General features: G+C 53.2%; 1 protein-coding gene and 1 pseudogene across 1 annotated transcript; one reads left to right on the top strand and one right to left on the bottom strand.

The window, feature by feature from the left end:
* Positions 1 to 12,279: 12,279 nt before the first annotated feature.
* On the bottom strand, positions 12,280 to 14,048 carry LRRC3C (leucine rich repeat containing 3C). The gene has a single exon (XM_067714999.1). The coding sequence runs from the start codon at positions 14,046 to 14,048 to the stop codon at positions 13,182 to 13,184; it is 867 nt and encodes a 288-aa protein (XP_067571100.1). The 3' UTR covers positions 12,280 to 13,181.
* Positions 14,049 to 15,622: 1,574 nt separating this feature from the next.
* On the top strand, positions 15,623 to 18,481 carry LOC137211658 (ribose-5-phosphate isomerase-like; annotated as a pseudogene).
* Positions 18,482 to 18,681: the final 200 nt, after the last annotated feature.

Genomic DNA, 18,681 nt, shown 5'->3' with positions numbered 1-18,681 from the left:
CACCATCCCCCCAACTGCATGATGGTGTTCCAAGCAGGAGCCTTTGAGGGTTCAAGGCACAGAGAAGAAATAAGGGCTTGTGAGGTCAGTCAGGTTGGAAGGTCTTGTGCTTTTGGAATAAAAACATCCATGCCAGGCTTGTCCCAGTGCTGTTCCTCCCACCCAGCATATCCTGTCTTTTTGTCACCCTCTACCCCATTCAGCACCAGCTCCTCAAGAAAACCTCCAGTAAAGTCCTTAGGGATAGGCCACAGAATCACTTTAGGGTCCAGAGACTTCTTTTCCTCAGAGTCCTTGTTTATGTTCAGGGGAATCTGGGACACAATTCAAATTGTGTTGGAGGAAATTTAAGTTGGATTAATGTGTAAGTACTCTTCAGGTCAATTAATAGTGATTTATTGAAACAGGAGCCTGGGTAGGGCATGGTGCTGATGCAGGCAACCGGCTTTACTCTGTATCTCCCTCTGGTGGTCAGTTAAGGGAGGTAATGGGCGATAATCATCCCCGAGTTTTGCTCCAATCTCGTGATTTGTGTGTGGTTGCTAGGAGATGGGGGTCAGGCAAGGGAATCGACTTAGAAGAGGAAGCCCCAGCCACCTGTTCTCTAAGACGCTGACCCACAGAGTACACTGCAGACTCTGAAGACAGACACAGACATTGGGACGGTGCATTATTTACTTATTTTACTTACCCATTTTTTTTACAGTTTTTTTTCTTCTTTTGGGGGGTGGGATGGGGTTTCCTTCTGTTGTAGATTTTATTTTATTTTATTTTTTGGCCACACTGCGTGGCATGTGTTATCCTAGTTCCCCGACCAGGGATCGAACCTGTGCCCCCTGCATTTGAAGTGTGGGCTCTTAACCACTGGACTGCCGGGTTATTCTTCTTTATTATTCTTAATTTTCTCCTCAGGAAGGGGCCAAAGAGGAAGGAGAGAGGGGTAGGCTACTGAAGTTCAGGAGGGTGGAAGGCACTGATCCTGGCAAGAATGGGAAGAAGCTGACACCCTGGGAGTTATGAGGGCAGGAAGGAGCTTAAGGAACGTGCCTGTAGCAGACAGAGCCAATTTGTAGGGTGTGGGAAGCCTGGAGCACTTGGGGGAAGGGACCCCCCGCACAGACATACTCCCAGACCTTTGCTGAGTAAAAGGAGGTGGACTAGCTAGGGATGAAGACAGGCTGGAGTGGTGGAGAAGCAGGAAGAATGTGCTGTGAGGGCGTTGCGTTTTATATTTCTCATGGGGGACTTCCCTGGCAGTCCAGTGGATAAGATTCTGCGCTTCCACAGCATGGGGAGCGGGTTCGATCCCTGGTTGGGGAACTAAGATCCCCCATGCGAGACCAAAAAAAAAAATTAGATCTCTCATGGGAGGTTGGAAGTTTTGGGGTGCACATTGCCGATTGTGAGCTATACTTCCATAAATAAACTATACTTCTTTTCTGAATGGAGTAAAACCCCCAGACTCTTTTCTTATCCCCTAAAAAATTGTTCTTCCCAAATTCTCAAATCTGCTTTAGAGCCTAAGACATCTCCAAAATCCTGGCTGAGCAGACACTGGTCAGTGGCTTGTGACACTTATTCAAAATTGTGCTGAATCACTGAAGAAGTACCTCAAACTCAAGGTCAAACTACAAGGTGCCAGCCCTCGCTGCCCCTAGCCCTCTGCTGCCAGGCCCCCTACCCGTAGTCAGGCTGAAGATGCAGCTGCGCCAGGTGCTGGAGCTCCTGTCCACTCACAGCTGATGAAAGAGAAGCTTTCCTCCTCAGCTGTGACTGCTAGGCCCTCGTGATGGGACAGAGGTCCCAGATCCTTGTTGAAGAGACTGGGTCCCAGATGGAGCCTTTGAAGCTCTGCTTCCAGGAGAACTTGGAGTCGAAGCTCCTCTCCATTTCACCAGCTCCCCCAGGCCTGCGCCAAGCCCCACTCTGTTTTCCCCAGTTCTGGTTGGGGAAAGCCAGGTGTTGTTGGCCACACCTGAAATACGGCGAGGATGGCATGGAGGGCGCAGAATGGTGACAAGGCATTGGGGTCCCGGGTATAATGGTGTCCATCCCCTTGTATGTCAAGGCTGCAGAGTCCGACTAGGGCTGGGTGACCTTCAGCTCCTCGCCCTAAAAGCCCCTGAGTAGCTTGAAGTGAAGATAGAAGAGCACTGCATCCCCCTGGAAAACTTGGTCCAGGATGATCACCACCTGCACAGTAGAGAATAAACATTACAAGGTGCTTTGCATTTGGGGAGCTACCAACTTCAGAGGTGGTCCGCAGTAAAATTTTATTTTATTTTAAAATTATTTATTTAGGCTGTGCCAGGTCTTAGTTGCGGCACGTGGGATCTTTTCCTGTTTTTGTTTTTTTTTAAATAAATAAATTATTTATTTATTTATTTTTGGCTGTGCTGGGTCTTCGTTTCTGTGCGAGGGCTTTCTCTAGTTGCGGTGAGTGGGGGCCACTCTTCATCGCGGTGCACGGGCCTCTCGCTGTCGCGGCCTCTCTTGTTGCGGAGCACAGGCTCCAGACGCGCAGGCTCAGTAGTTGTGGCTCATGGGCCCAGTCGCTCCGCGGCATGTGGGATCTTCCCAGACCAGGGCTCGAACCCGTGTCCCCTGCATTGGCAGGCAGATTCTCAACCACTGCGCCACCAGGGAAGCCCCCACGTGGGATCTTTGTTGCTGCATGTGGGCTTCTTAGTTGCGGCGTGCATGTGGGATCTAGTTCCCCAACCAGGGATGGAACACAGGTGCCCTGCAATGGGAGCATGGAGTCTTACCCCCTGGACCACCAGGGAAGTCCTTGCAGTAAAATTTTAAATTTCAGCCCCTGCCCCCATCCTTGACCCCTTCTGCCCATTAGTGCTAGAGCAGAGGAAAAATAGGCATGGGTTAAGAATTTGGAAACCTGAGTTCTGTAGAGAGCTCTGCCAAGAGCCTGCTGTGTGGCCCCGGAGAAGTACCTTCTGCTCTCTGGTCCAGAGTGCTCATCAGTGAGAGAGGGAGTGGAGCTGGATGCACTCCCACATCGTTTCTAGCATTCAATTTTACCCTAGTTGTCATCCCTGACACCCATCTTGCGACCCTCAGATCCTCATCAGCTGTGTCTGTTGGGGAAGGAACACTTTCTCCATGGACGTGGCTAGTAGCTGCTGTTGCTCCTTGCTCAGCTCTGCAGAGGGTAAAGGAGTAGAGACCACGTGAGGGACAGGGGCACACTCTCTCCCTCTGGTGGGCAGCGGATTGTAAGGCAGCTCTGGTAGTTGGTGTGTGTGTGTGTGTGTGTGTGTGTGTGTGTGTGTGTGTTGGGGGACAGCAGATTCAATCCCCTCCAGGAGAGGATAAGAGAAGTTTCCTAAGAGGATACATTCCCCTTTCTTTTAGGAAAAATGGGTGGGTGGCTGGGGTAGAAGGGCTTGCACTTCTTGCCTTTTCCTCGGAGGTGACACCTGGGTTTGGACCCTGAGACACTCTGCTTTGTAGCTGGTACCACAGCACGCAACCTATGCAGTTGCATTGGGTCCCATGCTTGGTTTAATGCTCTGCTGTTGTCATCTTGAATATTTCTTAATAAATTTTTAACAAGGAGCCCTGTATTTTTCATTTTGCAGTGGGACTCGTAAATTACGTTGCAGGTCCTTCTTGGTGCAATTGGGCCCAACCCAGTAGGCCCATCAGTCACATCGGAGACTGACCCCATCCCCACTCCCGACCCTCATCACTAAGAACTTCCAGCACGTAGAGGATGTATCCAGCCAGTATGGAACGGAGTTTGCTAGAAGTCTCCTGTAGTCATTCGAGGACTGAGTAACCGGGCCCGCCCCTCGGACTCCCAGAACCTCGGGCTTGTTAAAATCCAGGGCCCCATCCACCTGGCAGAGAGATGGGAAGTGATCAGCTAGATACTCCTGCAGTTAGTGAGACAGAGAGCTCCCCGAGGGAGAGGGAGCAGGTCTCCCCACTCAGAGTGAGGATTCCCTCAGGGCAGGAGCCTAGTCTCTCCCTTAGCATAAAGAATCCTCCCTCGAGTGGACGTGCTGGCTGAGATATCCCTGAAGGAGGCCAGTCACGCCCCATCCAACCTGCATCTGGCCCCAGCAACCCGTAGCCCCGCCCCAGGCCGCCCACTCCCGCCCCCAGCCATGTTAAGCCCCTCCCCTCGTTCCCGTAGTCCCGCCTTCACCATCCGGCCCCGCCCCCGCGGCGGACAGTCTAGCCATCACCAGTTTAGCCCCCCTCCCAGGGACCCCCGCCAGCCGTTTAAGCCCCGCCTCTCGCCCCCTCAGTCCTGCAGTCACCACTCCAGCATGCTCTGGAACTCCCTCATCACCCCGCCCCCAGCCTCCCGCAATCCCGCCCACTCCGTCCCGGCCCCGCCCCCAGGAGCCCCAGCCCCGCCCCCGCCGTGTCCCACAGCTCCTGCAGCCTCCGCCCCTGGCCCAGCAGCGCCAATCCTTCCCTCAGCCCGGCAGTCTGCTGTTCCGGGTCAGGCCCTTCAGCACCAGCAGCTCCTCCTCCACCTACGCCTGTAGCTCCCGAAACCTCGTGGGCTCCCGGGGCACCGGCTCAGGCCCAGACAGAGCTATGAGGACGGGACAGTGGTGACTAGGACCCTACTTTGCTCTGTCTGCCTTCACATAACTTCACCCAGAGGGTCCCCCCACCCCCAGGCACAGAGGCCCCCTTCTGAGGCTTGGTGTCCTGTGTCTCCCTCAAGTGCCCCTCCCCAGGGAAAGAGGATCAGGGCAGGGTCTGGTGTGGGGTGACGGGGGAGCTCAGCTCCTTACAGTATTTTTTGATGGACGTTCAGGACCCTGCAGAGAGGAAAGGGACTCCACGGGTGACTGTGGCCGAAGAAGGAGGACTGAGAGCCCTAAAGGAAGAGGCGTCCTCCTGACCGCTGGTGCAGCCCCGGGTGGGTTCAGCCTCATCCTGCCTAGAAGAGCCTGGTGGAGCCTGGGGCAGGGGTAGGATGCACTTAAAGGCCCAGGAAACCCGTGGCTGGGATGCCTGTCATCACTGCACCCTGAGAGACCCCTCTGCATCCCACCCACCACCACCCCAGGGTTTTGAGAAAGGGCTCTGGGCTTGAATTCCTCACTTGACCGGTTTCTTTCCTTTGCTGGAGAAGGAGGATCTTTGTGTCCCTCTCGCCTTCTGAGACTTTGTCCACCCTTCCCCAGCCCCGATCACATTATGGGATGTGGAGGGAAGAAGAGTCCTTCAGCTTCTCTCACCTTCGCAGGGGAACAGCTTCAGGTTCTGGTCCTTGAACGCGAGGATGTCTGTGAGGGCTCAGAAATGGGGCACTGGCTGTCACTGACTCCCAACTCCTCCTTGCCTTTCCTGGCCAGCTCGCCTCACCACACACACCCACATAGTGTGGTCTCCGAGAGGGGAGGAGTGGTGAGCGGTGTATGCTTTAGGGAGCTGCACAGAAAGTGTTGGAAGGGGCTGGGGTCATCAGTTGGTTTGGGGGGCAGAGCCTAAAGAGGAATGGAAGACCCCCACCGCCCAGATTTCAGCCCTGAGACTGGCGGACCAACCCTGGGCTGTCTGCCTCCCCTCCTCTCCTTCACATTCACCCGGCTCCCATCCAGGGCACCCCCCGCTCTACCCAGTGACTACTGCTTGGGGTAGGCTGATGGTGGTGTTGGGACTGAGAGAGCCCTGGGGAAAGACAGGTCGTCAAGGGGCAGGTGGTGGTGGCGGAAGATGGAAGAGAAATGAAGAGAGGGGAACTTCGCAGAGGGAGGTGAGAACTCTGGCAGGGGCTGGAGCTGTGAGCGAAAAGCACCGGCTGGAGTCTTAAAGCCTGGGGTTTGCTCACAGATTGCCCACTGAGTAGCTGGTGAGCCAATGGACTTTTCCGAGGTAGTTTCCTAAACATGTGAGATGGGGATTGCAATAGCAAGTAGCCTACCTATCTCATGTGAAATAATAGGTGGAAAAATCCTTAGAAAAGAGAAGAGCGGTATTATAAAAGATGAAGACGCCATTATTAGGGGAACTGGATGAGAGGCAGGTATGGACGGGAGAGAGGTACATTAGGATGCCCTAATGATGGGCAAGGATGCAGGGGAGATTCAAGGGCTGTGGGAGGGAAGGAGTGGGGGCAAGCGTGTGTATGGATGGGGTGGGGCATGGAAAGTATCTTGGAGGTTCCCAACTCTGAATCCAGCAGCAGTGAGGAGGGGGATGGAATGGCCCCTCCAGTCTCGCTCCCCTCCTCCAGGGTGGCTTCCCTCAGCATCTCACAGCCTCGGTCACCATGTACAGACAGGTTTTCCCCATGCTCCTGAAGCTTCTTAGCTTCTTGTGCTGCGGGGGTGGAGCTGGCTCTGAGTGGGTGAGGCTCTCTTCTGATCCATGTCCAGCTCCCTCAGTGGCACCCCTAGGTCTACCCTTCCCTCAGCCCATTCCCTTGGAAGGAAGCGTGTGTGTGTGTGTGTGTGTGTGTGTGTGTGTGTGTGTGTGTCTCAGAGGGACAGGGGACCTGTGGGTTCTAGTCTTGCTTCTTCCCTGACTCCCTGTGTGACATTGGACAACTCACCATCCCTCTCTGGGCCTTTTCGTAAAGTGAAGACCCCTGCCATCTCTGATAGCCTGAACCCCTCTGGGTGGGGGCATACCCCTTGGTGCCAGCCCCCTTGGCTGGCCTGGCATCCTCAACCTGCCTCCCCACCTCAGTCAGCAGCTCACCCCTTCTTAGGTTTTCCAGATCATTCACAATGCTGAGGTTTTGGATGTCCATGGAATTTTGACATTTGCTGCTGACTGTGACAGAGATATTCACCAGGTGCCCTACGACTGCAGTCTTGGTGATCTTGGAGTCTTTTCTTGGTTCTCCAGGACAGACACCATGCCATTGTGCTTGTTCCCATACATCCTTTGAGAGAACCTTCACTGATGGCTTGACTCTGCATGATAAATTGCCCCGACCCCTAAAATGAATAAAAATTGAGTGCTGACTTCAGACATTAGTTTTAGTGTGGGGACTTGAGTTTATTTTGTTTGTTTGTTTTGTTTTGTTTTTCGGTACGCGGGCCTCTCACTGTTGTGGCCTCTCCCGTTGCGGAGCACAGGCTCCGGACACACAGGCTCAGCGGCCATGGCTCACGGGCCCAGCCACTCTGCAGCACGTGGGATCTTCGCGGACCGGGGCACGAACCCGTGTCCCCTGCATCGGCAGGCGGACTCTCAACCACTGCGCCACCAGGGAAGCCCTTTTGTTTTTTTTTTTAAACATTCTAAAAGAGGAAGAGAGTAATCGTCATAAGTGCAGAAATGAGTATTGTGACTGGGAGGAGATAAGCTGGATTTTCCAGGGACCTGAGGCAGGTGTGTGGGTGTGGTGGTGATTGTGGGACATTAATTGGGGACAGAGAGACAAGAACAGAGAAGGGCCATGATGTGCTGAATCAGGTGCTGGAGAGCCATCTTCACCCATTCAAAGGGCTGTCGTTTCCAGGAGAGACTGGGCTGCTCTGCACAGCCTCAGGGCAGATCTTGGTCCCATGGAGGAAGGAACAAGGAGGCAGCCCTTGTAGAACAAGCATTTTTCCAATAGTCTTTCTGCATTATTTACTTCTGCCCTCATAGGAGGGAAACTTTCTCAAATGCATCACGGGCTCCCTGTCCCTGAAAGTGGACACTCCAAGATTTGACCTCTTTTGCAGGTAACTCAAAGTCAGTGAGATTAATAGTATGCATTTTGCCAACATCCATAGGCCCCTTAGAGGCGGGGAGAATAATTTGTCCACACAGGGTCATTTAGAAGACACTACATGTAAATTGGTGCAGCCACTATGGAAAACAGTACGGAGTTCATCAAAAAACTAAAAATAGAGTTGCCATATGATCCAGCAATCCCACTCCTGGGCACATACCTGAAGAAAACTGTAATTTGAAGAGATACATGAACCCCAATGTTTATTGCAGCACTATTTACAATAGCCAAGACATGGAAACAACCTCCATGTCCATCAATAGATGAATGGATAAAGAAGATGTGGTACATATATACAGTGGAATACTACTCGGCCATAAAAAAGAATGAAATGAAATAATGCCATTTGCAGCAACATGGATGGACCTAGAGATTATTGTACTAAGTCAGAAAGAGAAAGACAAATATCATATGATATCACTTATATGTGGAATCTAAAATATTACACAAATGAACTTATCTCCAAAATAAAAACAGACTCACAGACATAGAGAACAGACTTGTGGTTGCCAAGGAGGAGGAGGGGTGGGGGAGAGATGCATCAGGAGTTTGGGATTAGCAGATGCAGACTATTATATATAAAATAGATAAACAACAAGGTCCTACTGTATAGCACAGGAAACTGTATTCAATATCCTGTGATAAAACATAATGGCCAAGAATATGGAAAACAATGTAGGTACTTCCTTGGTGGTCCAGTGGCTAAGACTCCGTGCTCCCAATGCAGGGGGCCAGGCTTTGATCCCTGGTCAGCGAACTAGATCCTACATGCCGCAACTAAGAGTTTGCATGCCAGAACTAAAGATCCTGCATGCTGCAACTAAAAATATCCCACGTGCCACAACTAAGACCCGGCACAGCCAAATAAATAAATAAATATTAAAAAAGTAAAAAGAACGTATATACATGTATAACTGAATCACTTTGTTGTACACCAGAAACTATCAAAACATTGTAAGTCAACTATACTTCAATAAAATAAATTTAAAAAAAAGAAGACATTACAGGGCCCTACTGCATTGCTTTTTGAGTTTTTAAAAATACTTTTAGGAAGGTCTCTCCCTGCTCTCAGGCTGTTGATACTCCCTGCTATTATTCTATCTGTAGTGAACTTTTTTCCTACTTCAAATATACTGCTTCTAACCTGTTGTATCAAGGAAACCATAGTTCCAAAATTATTAGAACTCTATGTAAAATAAGATTTTAAAACATAGGCGAAATAAATGGGTTCTGAGTGAGTGCTCCTGTGAACAAAGTATCTGAACCTTTGCTTTAGATGCCCCTTTTGGGCTCACGTGGCCCCCGCGCACACCTCTGTCGCCCGGACTGTCATCACTAACTGTCAGGTCTTCCAAGGATGGGCACCACAATTTCCTCATCTTTGAATCTGCAGCACCTGGTATGTAGTAGTAACTCAATAAATGTTTGTTGAATGAGCCAGTGGACTTGTGGTGGCATGCGCTTTGGCAGCTAAGATGCCTTGCTCTGTCTGCTTGGTTTTCTGCCTTCCTGGTTTGGGAAATCATGCCTTACAGGCAACCGAGGTTACTGATAACAGGACCCCAGAGAAACGAGAGGAAACTGTTTCTGGTTAGAACTCCCCATAGTCTAATGGGGGAGGTACTTGGAAGAAGCTGCCTGGGTTCTCCTGGTTTTGATACTGACACCCCTCATTCAGGGTTGCACTTGGAATGTCTGCACAGGAGCCCAGGACAGGAAGGGTGGGACACTACTTCTTAAGGGCCTCCCTCAGCTCCCTTGTACTCGGTTTGTTCTCTCTCCACTTCCTTTAGTAGATAATTAGGCTTTGTACGTGCTTCAGTCTCTGTGTCTGGGAGATGTCTTGGTCTCACCAGCATCAGAGCTCCCCAAAGAGAAAGGACCCTATTTCTTCCATTAGTCTGGGGGTTCCCTGAGAGATAGGGTCATAGCTCTCCTCCTCAGACTGGGGCTCCCTGAGGGCAGCGTCTGCTTTCTCTGCTGCTCCAGAAGCTGGTGGTGGAAGGGCTGAGTGAGGGACTCTCCTCTCCTCCCACCTCCACCCACAGACCACCGGCTCCAGGGTGCTGCCCATGGATGACAAGCCAGGATCTGCCTTCCTGGGTTCTTGCATCAGAGCTGGACCAGGCATGTGGCTGGGCTCTCTTGGTAGCTGGCAGCCTTTTTTTTTTTTTTGGCTGTGTTGGGTCTTCGTTGCTGCGCACGGGCTTTCTCTAGTTGTGGCGAGCGGGGGCTATGCTTCTTTGCGGTGCGCGGGCTTCTCATTGCAGTGGCTTCTCTCGTGGCGGAGCACGGGCTCTAGGCGCACGGGCTTCAGTAATTGTAGCACGCGGGCTCAGCAGTTGTGGCTCACAGGCTCTAGAGCACAGGCTCAGTAGTTGTGGCGCATGGGCTTAGCTGCTCCGCGGCATGTGGGATCTTCCTGGACCAGGGCTCGAACCCGTGTCTCCTGCATCGGCAGGCGGATTCTTACCCACTGCTCCACCAGGGAAGCAGCTTTGTTCCTGGCTCCAGCACATCCCGATGGGAGAGGTTGGTCTTGACATAACGTGTCCCCCTTTCCTCTGTACCAGGCAGAAGGTCCAGAAGCAGGCAACCGAAACGAGGCCATCCAGCTGCCTTGCCAGGGCCCACGTGGCGTCTCGGAACACTGGTCCTATGATCACTGGTCTCCGGCAGAGATAAGGATGGGGCTGAAACCACTTCTGTCACCCCTTCCTGCCTGCCCAGAGGACAAAAACAACCCAGAGGCCAGGGTGCTGATGGTAGGGCTTAGGGGTTCAGTAACTGGTGTCCTAGCAGGAGCTTCTCTGAGGCTGTGGCGGCCCCACTTTGCCCAGTCTCCTGTGATGGGCTGAGCCGAAGTTACTACGTTGGACACCCCCCTCACACCAAGTTCTGACTCAGAGACCCCAACTGGCTCGGGCGAAGAGGTCTCTCCCTGGGGAGGAGAGCTGGTGAAGCATCTGTCTGCCACCTCCCTACCCTGCCCCCCCATATTCTGCCCCACTTGTCCTCCCTCTCCTTTCCCTCCTGTCCTAGCTCCAGAGAGGGAAAGAAATTTGAGCCAGAGGGGAGCCATAATGATAACTGGTGGGACGTTTATTATCCAGGGCTCCAGGACCCCTCCTGATCCGGGCTCCAAGCAAAGCTTCCCTCCCTGGATCCTTTCCCATCCTGAACTTACCTCTGAGCATTGGGGTTAGGGATGACGGTAGGGGAACGCACTCTCTGCAGACCTTAAAGATGCTATCTCCGCTGCTCAGGATGACAGGAAGTTGAATGAGCCTCCAGGAATGGGCATCAACGATAGGGACACGGTGCCCCACCCGACCCCCACCCTCCCACCCCCATGGGTCTCCACAATCTACTTCCCAGAACCTAGGGAGATGAGTCCCAGCCTGATTCCAGAAGGGGGTGGGTGAGCAGAGTGGGACAGATTCTGAGAGTGGCAGGGGAGGGAGTGATGGAGGGTTTGATAGGGATGGGGCCAGGATTCTAAGGCCCAGGCCAGGATGTGGCTGGGTGGACGGTCAAAGGTACAGCCTGAAACTTCCCACATCCAAGTTCTTTCCTCCATCCCTGAGCACCTCTGGAAATGAAGAGGGAGGCCCATGTCCCCTGAGAAAAGAAGATGGGGGGCTGTCCCATGTTCTTCTGAGATGAGTCAAGTTGAGGTTTCCTGGATGAGGTGAGGAAGCTCAGCGTTGGAGTGGTGGGAAGAGCCTCAGGGATCGAGAGAGGAGGGGGCAGGGCTGGAAAGGAGACAGGGAAGTCAGGATGGGTCAGAGGGACGAGGGGAGGTGACTGGATTCCTCTTTGCCACTCCTTGAGTGGCCGCCTATTCTGCCCCAGGCTCTGCCGTAAGTTGGGTGGAACCCTGGTTCAGTGGTTCTTATCTTCAGTTTCTACTATGGGTTCCAAGAGCTTTCCCAAAGTGGCTGTTTCCTCCATGGAAGCCACGTGATGTATCACCCTCACAGGGACAAGGGACAGGGAGTGTTGGCCCCTTTGGGTCCCTTGAAAAGCCTATTTGGTGATAGGGATGTCTCATATGGCCCCCTCCTTCAGCCAACCTGGTCTCTGCCCTCCCCCTCTGCCCAGGAATTCTTTTACTAACTTTGGGCACATCTAGTTTCTCCCTACCCCTTGCTCAGACTCCCGCTGAGAGAAGGGACAGACAGCTAAGAGAGTACCGGCTCCCTCTTCCTTTGCTTCCCGTGCACCCCGAGCAGGCTGGAGACTGATGCCTGGGCTTTGGCCTCCTTCCCTCCTCCCTTGTTGTCCTCCCTCCATGTCCCCTTCCATTCCCCATCCTTCTTCCATTCCATCATCATTAATGCATAGGCCCTGGCATGCCTGGCAGACAGGCTCTGGTGTCAGGAGCTGGGAGGTAACATGGGAGAAAGGAGCTGGCACGCAGCCCAGTGGGAGCACCCGCACCAAAGGGGTGGTGGAGGTAGCAGAGAAGGTCTCAACACCCTCCCTCTCCTCACTGCGGGGCCACATGTGTTCAACAAACTGAATGATAAGAAAGAGATCGGGGCATTAATAAAGGGGCTTTATTGGATTGTCCAGTGATGTTCTGGGGATGGGAAACCTCCCCACCTCCCTTCCAGCTCTCTAGTGACCCATCCCCAGCTCAGGCAGAGCAGAAAGTTCTTCTCCCCCAAGGGAAGGGGTTCAGGAAGCCCTTCTGGGTAAAAAGGAGAGAGCAGAGAGATAGGGAATCTCTGGAAAAGGAAGCAGGGAGCCCTAAGCCAGGGGGTCACAATAGAAGGTACAGGGAGAAGAGCTTGGGGCTGTGAGAGAGGCAAGAAGCATGGGGCAGGGGGCGGGGAGGGGAGCTTTTTGGCAGAGGCGCGGGAGAAGAGAGGAAGAGCCCACGGGGTCCTTTCTGACCTCACTGCCAGCTCGGTCCCGCCATCCCCTTGCCCCTCTATGCGCCCTCTTCTCCAGCCCCCAGATATGTCTTGCCGCTGCTCAGACGTTCGAAGTTGTTTAACATCTTCTTCGTCTTGGTCCACCGTCTTTCAGCTGGGGGCCTCCCTCTTCTGCCCCAAGCCCCCCACATTCTCGCAGAGTCAGTTCAAACATCCATACGGCGCAGCCTTTGAGATCACCTCCGCCACGCTCTCAAGCTGCCTGCTCCTACCTCCAAGTTGGCATACGTGACCATCTACCATCGTTCTCTGTTCTGGGGTCCCCCCATCACTGTGGACTCAGAAGCTCTGGGTCTCTGAGTCTAGCACAACCCAGACCCAGCGTCGGCGTCAAAACTCCCAGGCACCAAAGATGGTGCTGGAGGAGTGAGAGAGATCAGGTGTTTCGGGGAGACAGAGGAGGAAGGAGGTGGAATTGGGGGGTGGGAAGGGGCTGCAGAGGAGGCAGAGGGGGTGGGAGGAGAGGAGAGGGCATAGGAGCAGGGGTGTGGGGTGCAGGGTCGGAAGAGTAGCCCTGGTCATCAGACCACGGTGCTGAGGGTAGAGGAGTCCTCAGAGTGCACAGGCGGCACGGGGGCCCGCTTGAGGGGACGTCGGGTCCCATCCCGGTTCTCCCACACGTACTGGGCCAGATAAGCCACCACCAGCACCAGCCAGCCCCCCATGGTGACCAGCAGGGCCACGTCGGTGCTGTGCCGGGCCCCGCCCCGCCCCGTCCCACACAGCTCTTCCTCCTCGACCAGCGGCAGGAACTCTTGCCCCACGAGGTCTGATCGGGCTCCCGGGCCACAGACGATGCCCGTCTCAGTGCCTGGTGCCAACCTCACCCGCCGAAGCACCTCCTGCAGGGCACAGTCGCAGCGCCACGGGTTGGCAGACAGGTTCACTTGGATCTGCAGCCCCGCAAAGGCCTCCACGGGCACCGAGGCCAGCTGGTTGGCAGAGAGGTCGAGGTGGCGCAGCGTGCCCGCCAGGCCCTGGAAAGCGGCCCCTGAGACGTGGGCAAGGACATTATGGGATAGATCCAGCTCCTCCAGGACAGGCAGGTGCTGGAAGGCCCCAGCCGGCACGGACGCCAGCCGGTTGGCGTCCAGGTAGAGCTTGCGGGTGTCGTTAGGGATGCCGGTGGGCACAGCCCTCAGGCCTGCCTGGCTGCAGCGGAATGTCTGCTCCCCAGCTTCTTCTGCCATGTAGCAGCCCTGGGGAGACAGCCGGGGGCTGGGCACAGTCCCCCCTGTTCCTATCACCAGCAGCAGGGACAGGAGGTGACCAGCTGGTGGGAGCATGGCCGCAGATTGGCATAGTCCTGGAGTGGAGTAGGATCTGGGGAAGAAAAAGCCCCGTAAATGAAGAATGAGTCCAGAGAATTCCATTCCCACGGCCAGCATTCTCTTCCTGAAGTCCCCCTGTGGATTCCTTTTGGGCCGGGGCCTCTCCTTTGGGAGCTCTCTCAGGCCTGCGTGGCTTTTTTGCTTCTTTGGGGTCCAAGACTCCTTATTGGGCCCTTTGGGTAGAGAGTCCCCTGGGCCTGAGACTCTTCTAGGGTCTCTTTGATTCTGGAAGGCTAATCTATGAAGTCTCTTGGTCCAAAGCCCTACTGGTCATTCTGGGTCTGGGGGCTTCTCAGTGTCTGCTTCTGCTCATGTATTGATTTCCTTCATTGGAATACAGGCTTTTCCTGCCAGCCTACCTGGATGGCTGCCAGGTGGGCCAGGTAGGCCCCAGAGAGCCCGATCAGCAACAGGGCTTTGCAGCGTCCAGCAGGCTAGGTGATTCAGGCCCCAGCTTCTGTACCCATTCACCCTTTCTCCTGGAACGTCCGCCCCTCTGCCCGTCCCGGCTTTGTCCTCTCCGCCCCACTCTTCCCCCCTGTCCTCTCCTTCCTCCTCCCAGCCTCTCACCCCTGTTGGTGGGAGAGCCTTCTCCTGTGCTGCCGTCTCCCCGGAAGTAGCCTCCCTGCTGCTCGGCTCTGGAGACCCGCTTCCTCCTCCAGAAGCCTTGCTCGCTCGCTTGTAGCTGCTGGAAGTTGGGGGCTGGGGCCCAAGAGTGTTGGGTTTCCTGGCATATGACTCCAGGCCCCAGGTGTCAGATACCTGAGCCATGGCCTGGCCAGGCGATGCCAAGAGAGGGCAGATCCCGGACCCTGATGAGCTCTGCCTTGGGAAGACTGGGCCCCAATTCCATTCCCTGCCTCAGACTCCCCTTCCAAGGCCTTGACATGCTATCCTCCATCCTTCCTTTCCTAGCCGGGGCTGAAACTCTGCCTCTTAGAACCTCTGCCCTCTGCCCAGAGCCTGGCTGAGCAGAGGGAACCCTGCTTGGCAGGCTTGGGGGGCAGAACTGGGGTGGGCCCCCTCTCACATCCACTGTCTCCTGAACTCATCTCCCTTCAGCTCCATACCTCCCTTCTGCCCTCCTACAGTGCACCGTCTCCCATGGTGAACAAACTTTCCTCAGCCTTTTCCTTGGAAAACTTGTCTCTCTCTCTGCAGAGGACCTCATCTCCTGGCTCCTCGCAGGGTACCCGACCTCCTTGCCTGGCAGGGGGCACTGCATTAGTTCTCTGCACTGTTGGTAGATGGCCCCTCAAGGAGTTGGAAGGGGTTCTTCAAGGTTTCTGAAGTCCAATACGGTCATCTACAAGTTTTCACGCTGATTTTCTGTTCTGGATTTGAGCTGAATGAGATTCTCTTAGTTTGCTGGGGCCTTGAGCTCCCAAGTTGGTACTGTTAACTCTCCTTCAGGCCCGGGAGTCAAGGAGGGCTTGTACGACTTATTCCCCAGGGTCTTTTGATCCCTACCATCATGTGCAGCCATGCCACCCCATCACACCACCCTTTTTTAATGTAAAGGAAGGGAACAGAAAACTGGGTGTCACAGAGATTTGCACAAAGGAGCCTGAGGTCATACGCTATGGAGACCTTTCTGAGAAGGAAAACCTTGCTGGATTTTGTAAGAGACTATGGGTGACCAGAATCGGACAACAGAAGTGAGGGCCCAGTGCAAAATGAAAATGTGGGGCTCCTTTGTTCAAAACTGTTAAGAATTTCAAGACGGCAACAACAGCACATCGTAAAACCAGGTGCAGGGCCCTTCTGAATGCAGGGCGTGAGGCCCTGTGGGACTGCACAGGTCGCAGGCCACTGAAGCTGGCCCTGTAGGTGACCTTTGGACGAGCAATTTCAGACGCGTGATGGAAGCCAGAATCAGAGGGTAGGATACTGGATGATGTTATCTGTGGGCATGTATTTACCACTGACTCATTCTGGTGACATCAACAGGGTCATTTCTCAGACTCCCGTTTGTCCAAGGAATGAGATAAGACACACTTTTTACACCTGGACAGGAGAAGTGAACATTTTGTCTGTGGTTGCTTGTTAGTTAGGCCAGGCACTCTGCCACTGAATACTTGGGAGTCCATTTTGGGATTGGGCCTGAAAGCAGAAGAGGAAGCACGTGGAAGCCTACCCCTCCCACTGCTCTCACGTCACACTGGGCAGGGGCTTTAACTAAGGCACGAGAGGTGAGTTATCTCCTTCTCCGACTAGGCCAGCTACCAGGAAAGAGTGGGACTGGGGTTTCCAGCACAGCAGCTGCTGGAGAAGTAGGAAGTCTGCTCACCTAGGAGGGTCCAGCTGGCTCATGGACGTGGTGCATTGAGGGTGGTTAAGTGCAGTGCTCAGTAGAGAAGGGAGAACAGAGAGGAGGGAGGAACCACACTCAGGACGGTGCACAGTGCAGACTGGGGGTTGACAAGATTGGAGCAGAAGTTCTTCCCTGCCATTCATTCATTCATCCATTCGTTCAGTGAGGGTTTCCTGTGAGCCCCATGTTATAAGTAGTACTGTGCTCAAGATTCAGCCCCTGTTCTGAGGGTCTCAGATGGCTGTGGTTAACCCAGTGGTTCACCCAGTCTGCACATTAGAATCACTTGGGGGAGTTTCTAAAATTAGTTATGCTTGGGTTTACCTGTACCAATTTTGTTAAAATCTCTGTGCGTGGGGTCTAGGCCCTGGTGCATTTTAAAAAGCTCCCCAGCTATTTCTAACGTGCAGCCTGAGTTAAGAACTGCCGGTCTAGACAAGTACTGGTGGCGGGGACGCTAACAGCATCTGCCTGGCCCCCTCCGTCACGTCCAAGGCTGAGGAGGCCAAGAAGCTGGCAGGCCGTGCAGCGGTGGAGAACCACGTGAGGAATAACCAAGTGCTGGGAATTGGGAATGGTTCTACAGTTGTCCACGCAGTGCAGCAAATAGCTGAAAGGGTGAAACAAGAGAATCTGAACCCCGTCTGTATTCCCACTTCCTTCCAGGCCCGTCAGCTCATCCTGCAGTATGGCTGAACTCTCGGTGACCTGGACCGACACCCAGAGACTGACCTCACCATCGATGGTGCTGATGAGGTAGATGTTGATCTCAATCTCATCAAGGGCAGTAGAGGCTTCCTGACTCAGGAGAAAATCGTGGCTGGCAATGCCAGTTGCTTCATCGTGATCACCGATTTCAGGAAAGGTTCAAAGAACCTCAGGGAATCAGTGGCACAAGGGGAACCCCCATCAAGGTCATCCCGATGGCCTATGTCCCAGTGAGCCGAGCTGTGACCCAGAAGTTTGGGGGCGTGATTGAACTTCGAATGGCCATCAACAAGGCAAATCCCTTGGTGATGGGTAACAGTGAGTCCCCTACATATGAACGAGTTCCGTTCTGAGAACGCATTCATATGTCCAAGTTGTTCATAAGTCCAACAAAGTTAGCCTAGGTACCAATGAACACAATCGGCTCTATAGTACTGTACTGTAATAGGTTTATAATACTTTCATACAAATAATACATAAAAAACAAACACAAAAATTAAAGAAAACATTTTTAATCTTACAGTACAATACCTTGAAAAGTACAGTAGTGCAGTACAACAGCTGGCATACAGGGGCTGCATCGAGTGAACAGGCAAGAAGAGTTGCTGACTGGAGGAGGGAGAGGAGGTGGGAGATGGTAGAGCTGAAGGATCGTCAGCAATAGGAGGCGGAGGGCGAGCTGCAATTCCACTCACGCCTGACATGGATGGCACAGGTTCTGATTCCTTGCTGGATTCAATTCTATCTACCCTCTTGAAAAAATGATCCATGATGTCTGGGTAGTAGCTCTTTTTTTCTCATCATAGATGACATGGTAATACTGGATTGCATCCTGAACGGCAGCTGCAACCTTCGTGAACCTTTCTACGTTCGGGTCCTGTGCTTCGATAACTAACAGTACCTCCTCAAATAAAGAAAATCCCCTTGCCATTTCTTGCATCCCGACTCTCTTCGGTTCTTTAGTTACTTCTTCCTCTTGTCTCTCTTTGTCCTTTCTCTGGGCCTCCAATTCCACCAGGTCTTCATTAGTAAGCTCCTCATGTTGCATAGCAACAGCACTGTACAGTAAAGTACACAAAAGCACAACAACTTGCAGAGGATGCGCGCATGTGACAAGGTACGCCAGACACATGAACTAACTTGCGTGATTGGACATGTGAACGCACGTTCGCATCTTTGAAAGTTCGCAACTTGAAGGTTCATACGTAGGGGACTTACTGTAATGGGAATTTTATCCTGGACTGGAAGTTTGACGGGGTCCACAAATGGAGTGAAGGGAACACAGCTATCAAAGTGATCCCAGGTGCGGTGGACACGGGCCTGTTCATCAGCATGGCGGAGAGAGTCTACTCTGGGATGCAGGACGGCTCGGTGAACATGAGGGAGAAGCCTTTCTAAAGCGGCCCTGCAGGAGCGGAGTGTGTTCCCCTCACGTCCCCATCCCACCGCCGAGGCGGACATGCCTCTCCAGGAGCCTTTGCCTTAAAGTATCTGTGCCATGTAGACAGCTTGGCAGGGTGGGGGGGGTTGAAGGTTAAATCCTGTCCTCTGACTTATTGTTATTAAATGTCTTTTTAAAAAAGAGAAATACAAACAAACATATATATTTTTGCTGTTAAAAATACTCAGTTTTTTTAAATAAAGTAGAACTTGATTTCATGTTGTATA

The sequence above is a fragment of the Pseudorca crassidens genome, chromosome 19 (assembly GCF_039906515.1).
Source record: "Pseudorca crassidens isolate mPseCra1 chromosome 19, mPseCra1.hap1, whole genome shotgun sequence".
NCBI classification, from domain to species: Eukaryota; Metazoa; Chordata; class Mammalia; order Artiodactyla; family Delphinidae; genus Pseudorca; species Pseudorca crassidens.
Note: the sequence above shows the minus strand (reverse complement) of the source record. Positions and strands in the feature narration are given on the sequence as shown.

Coding starts and splice junctions, on each gene's coding strand:
- LRRC3C (XM_067714999.1), bottom strand. CDS start 14,048: ATGCTGGCCGTGGGAATGGAATTCTCTGGACTCATTCTTCATTTACGG.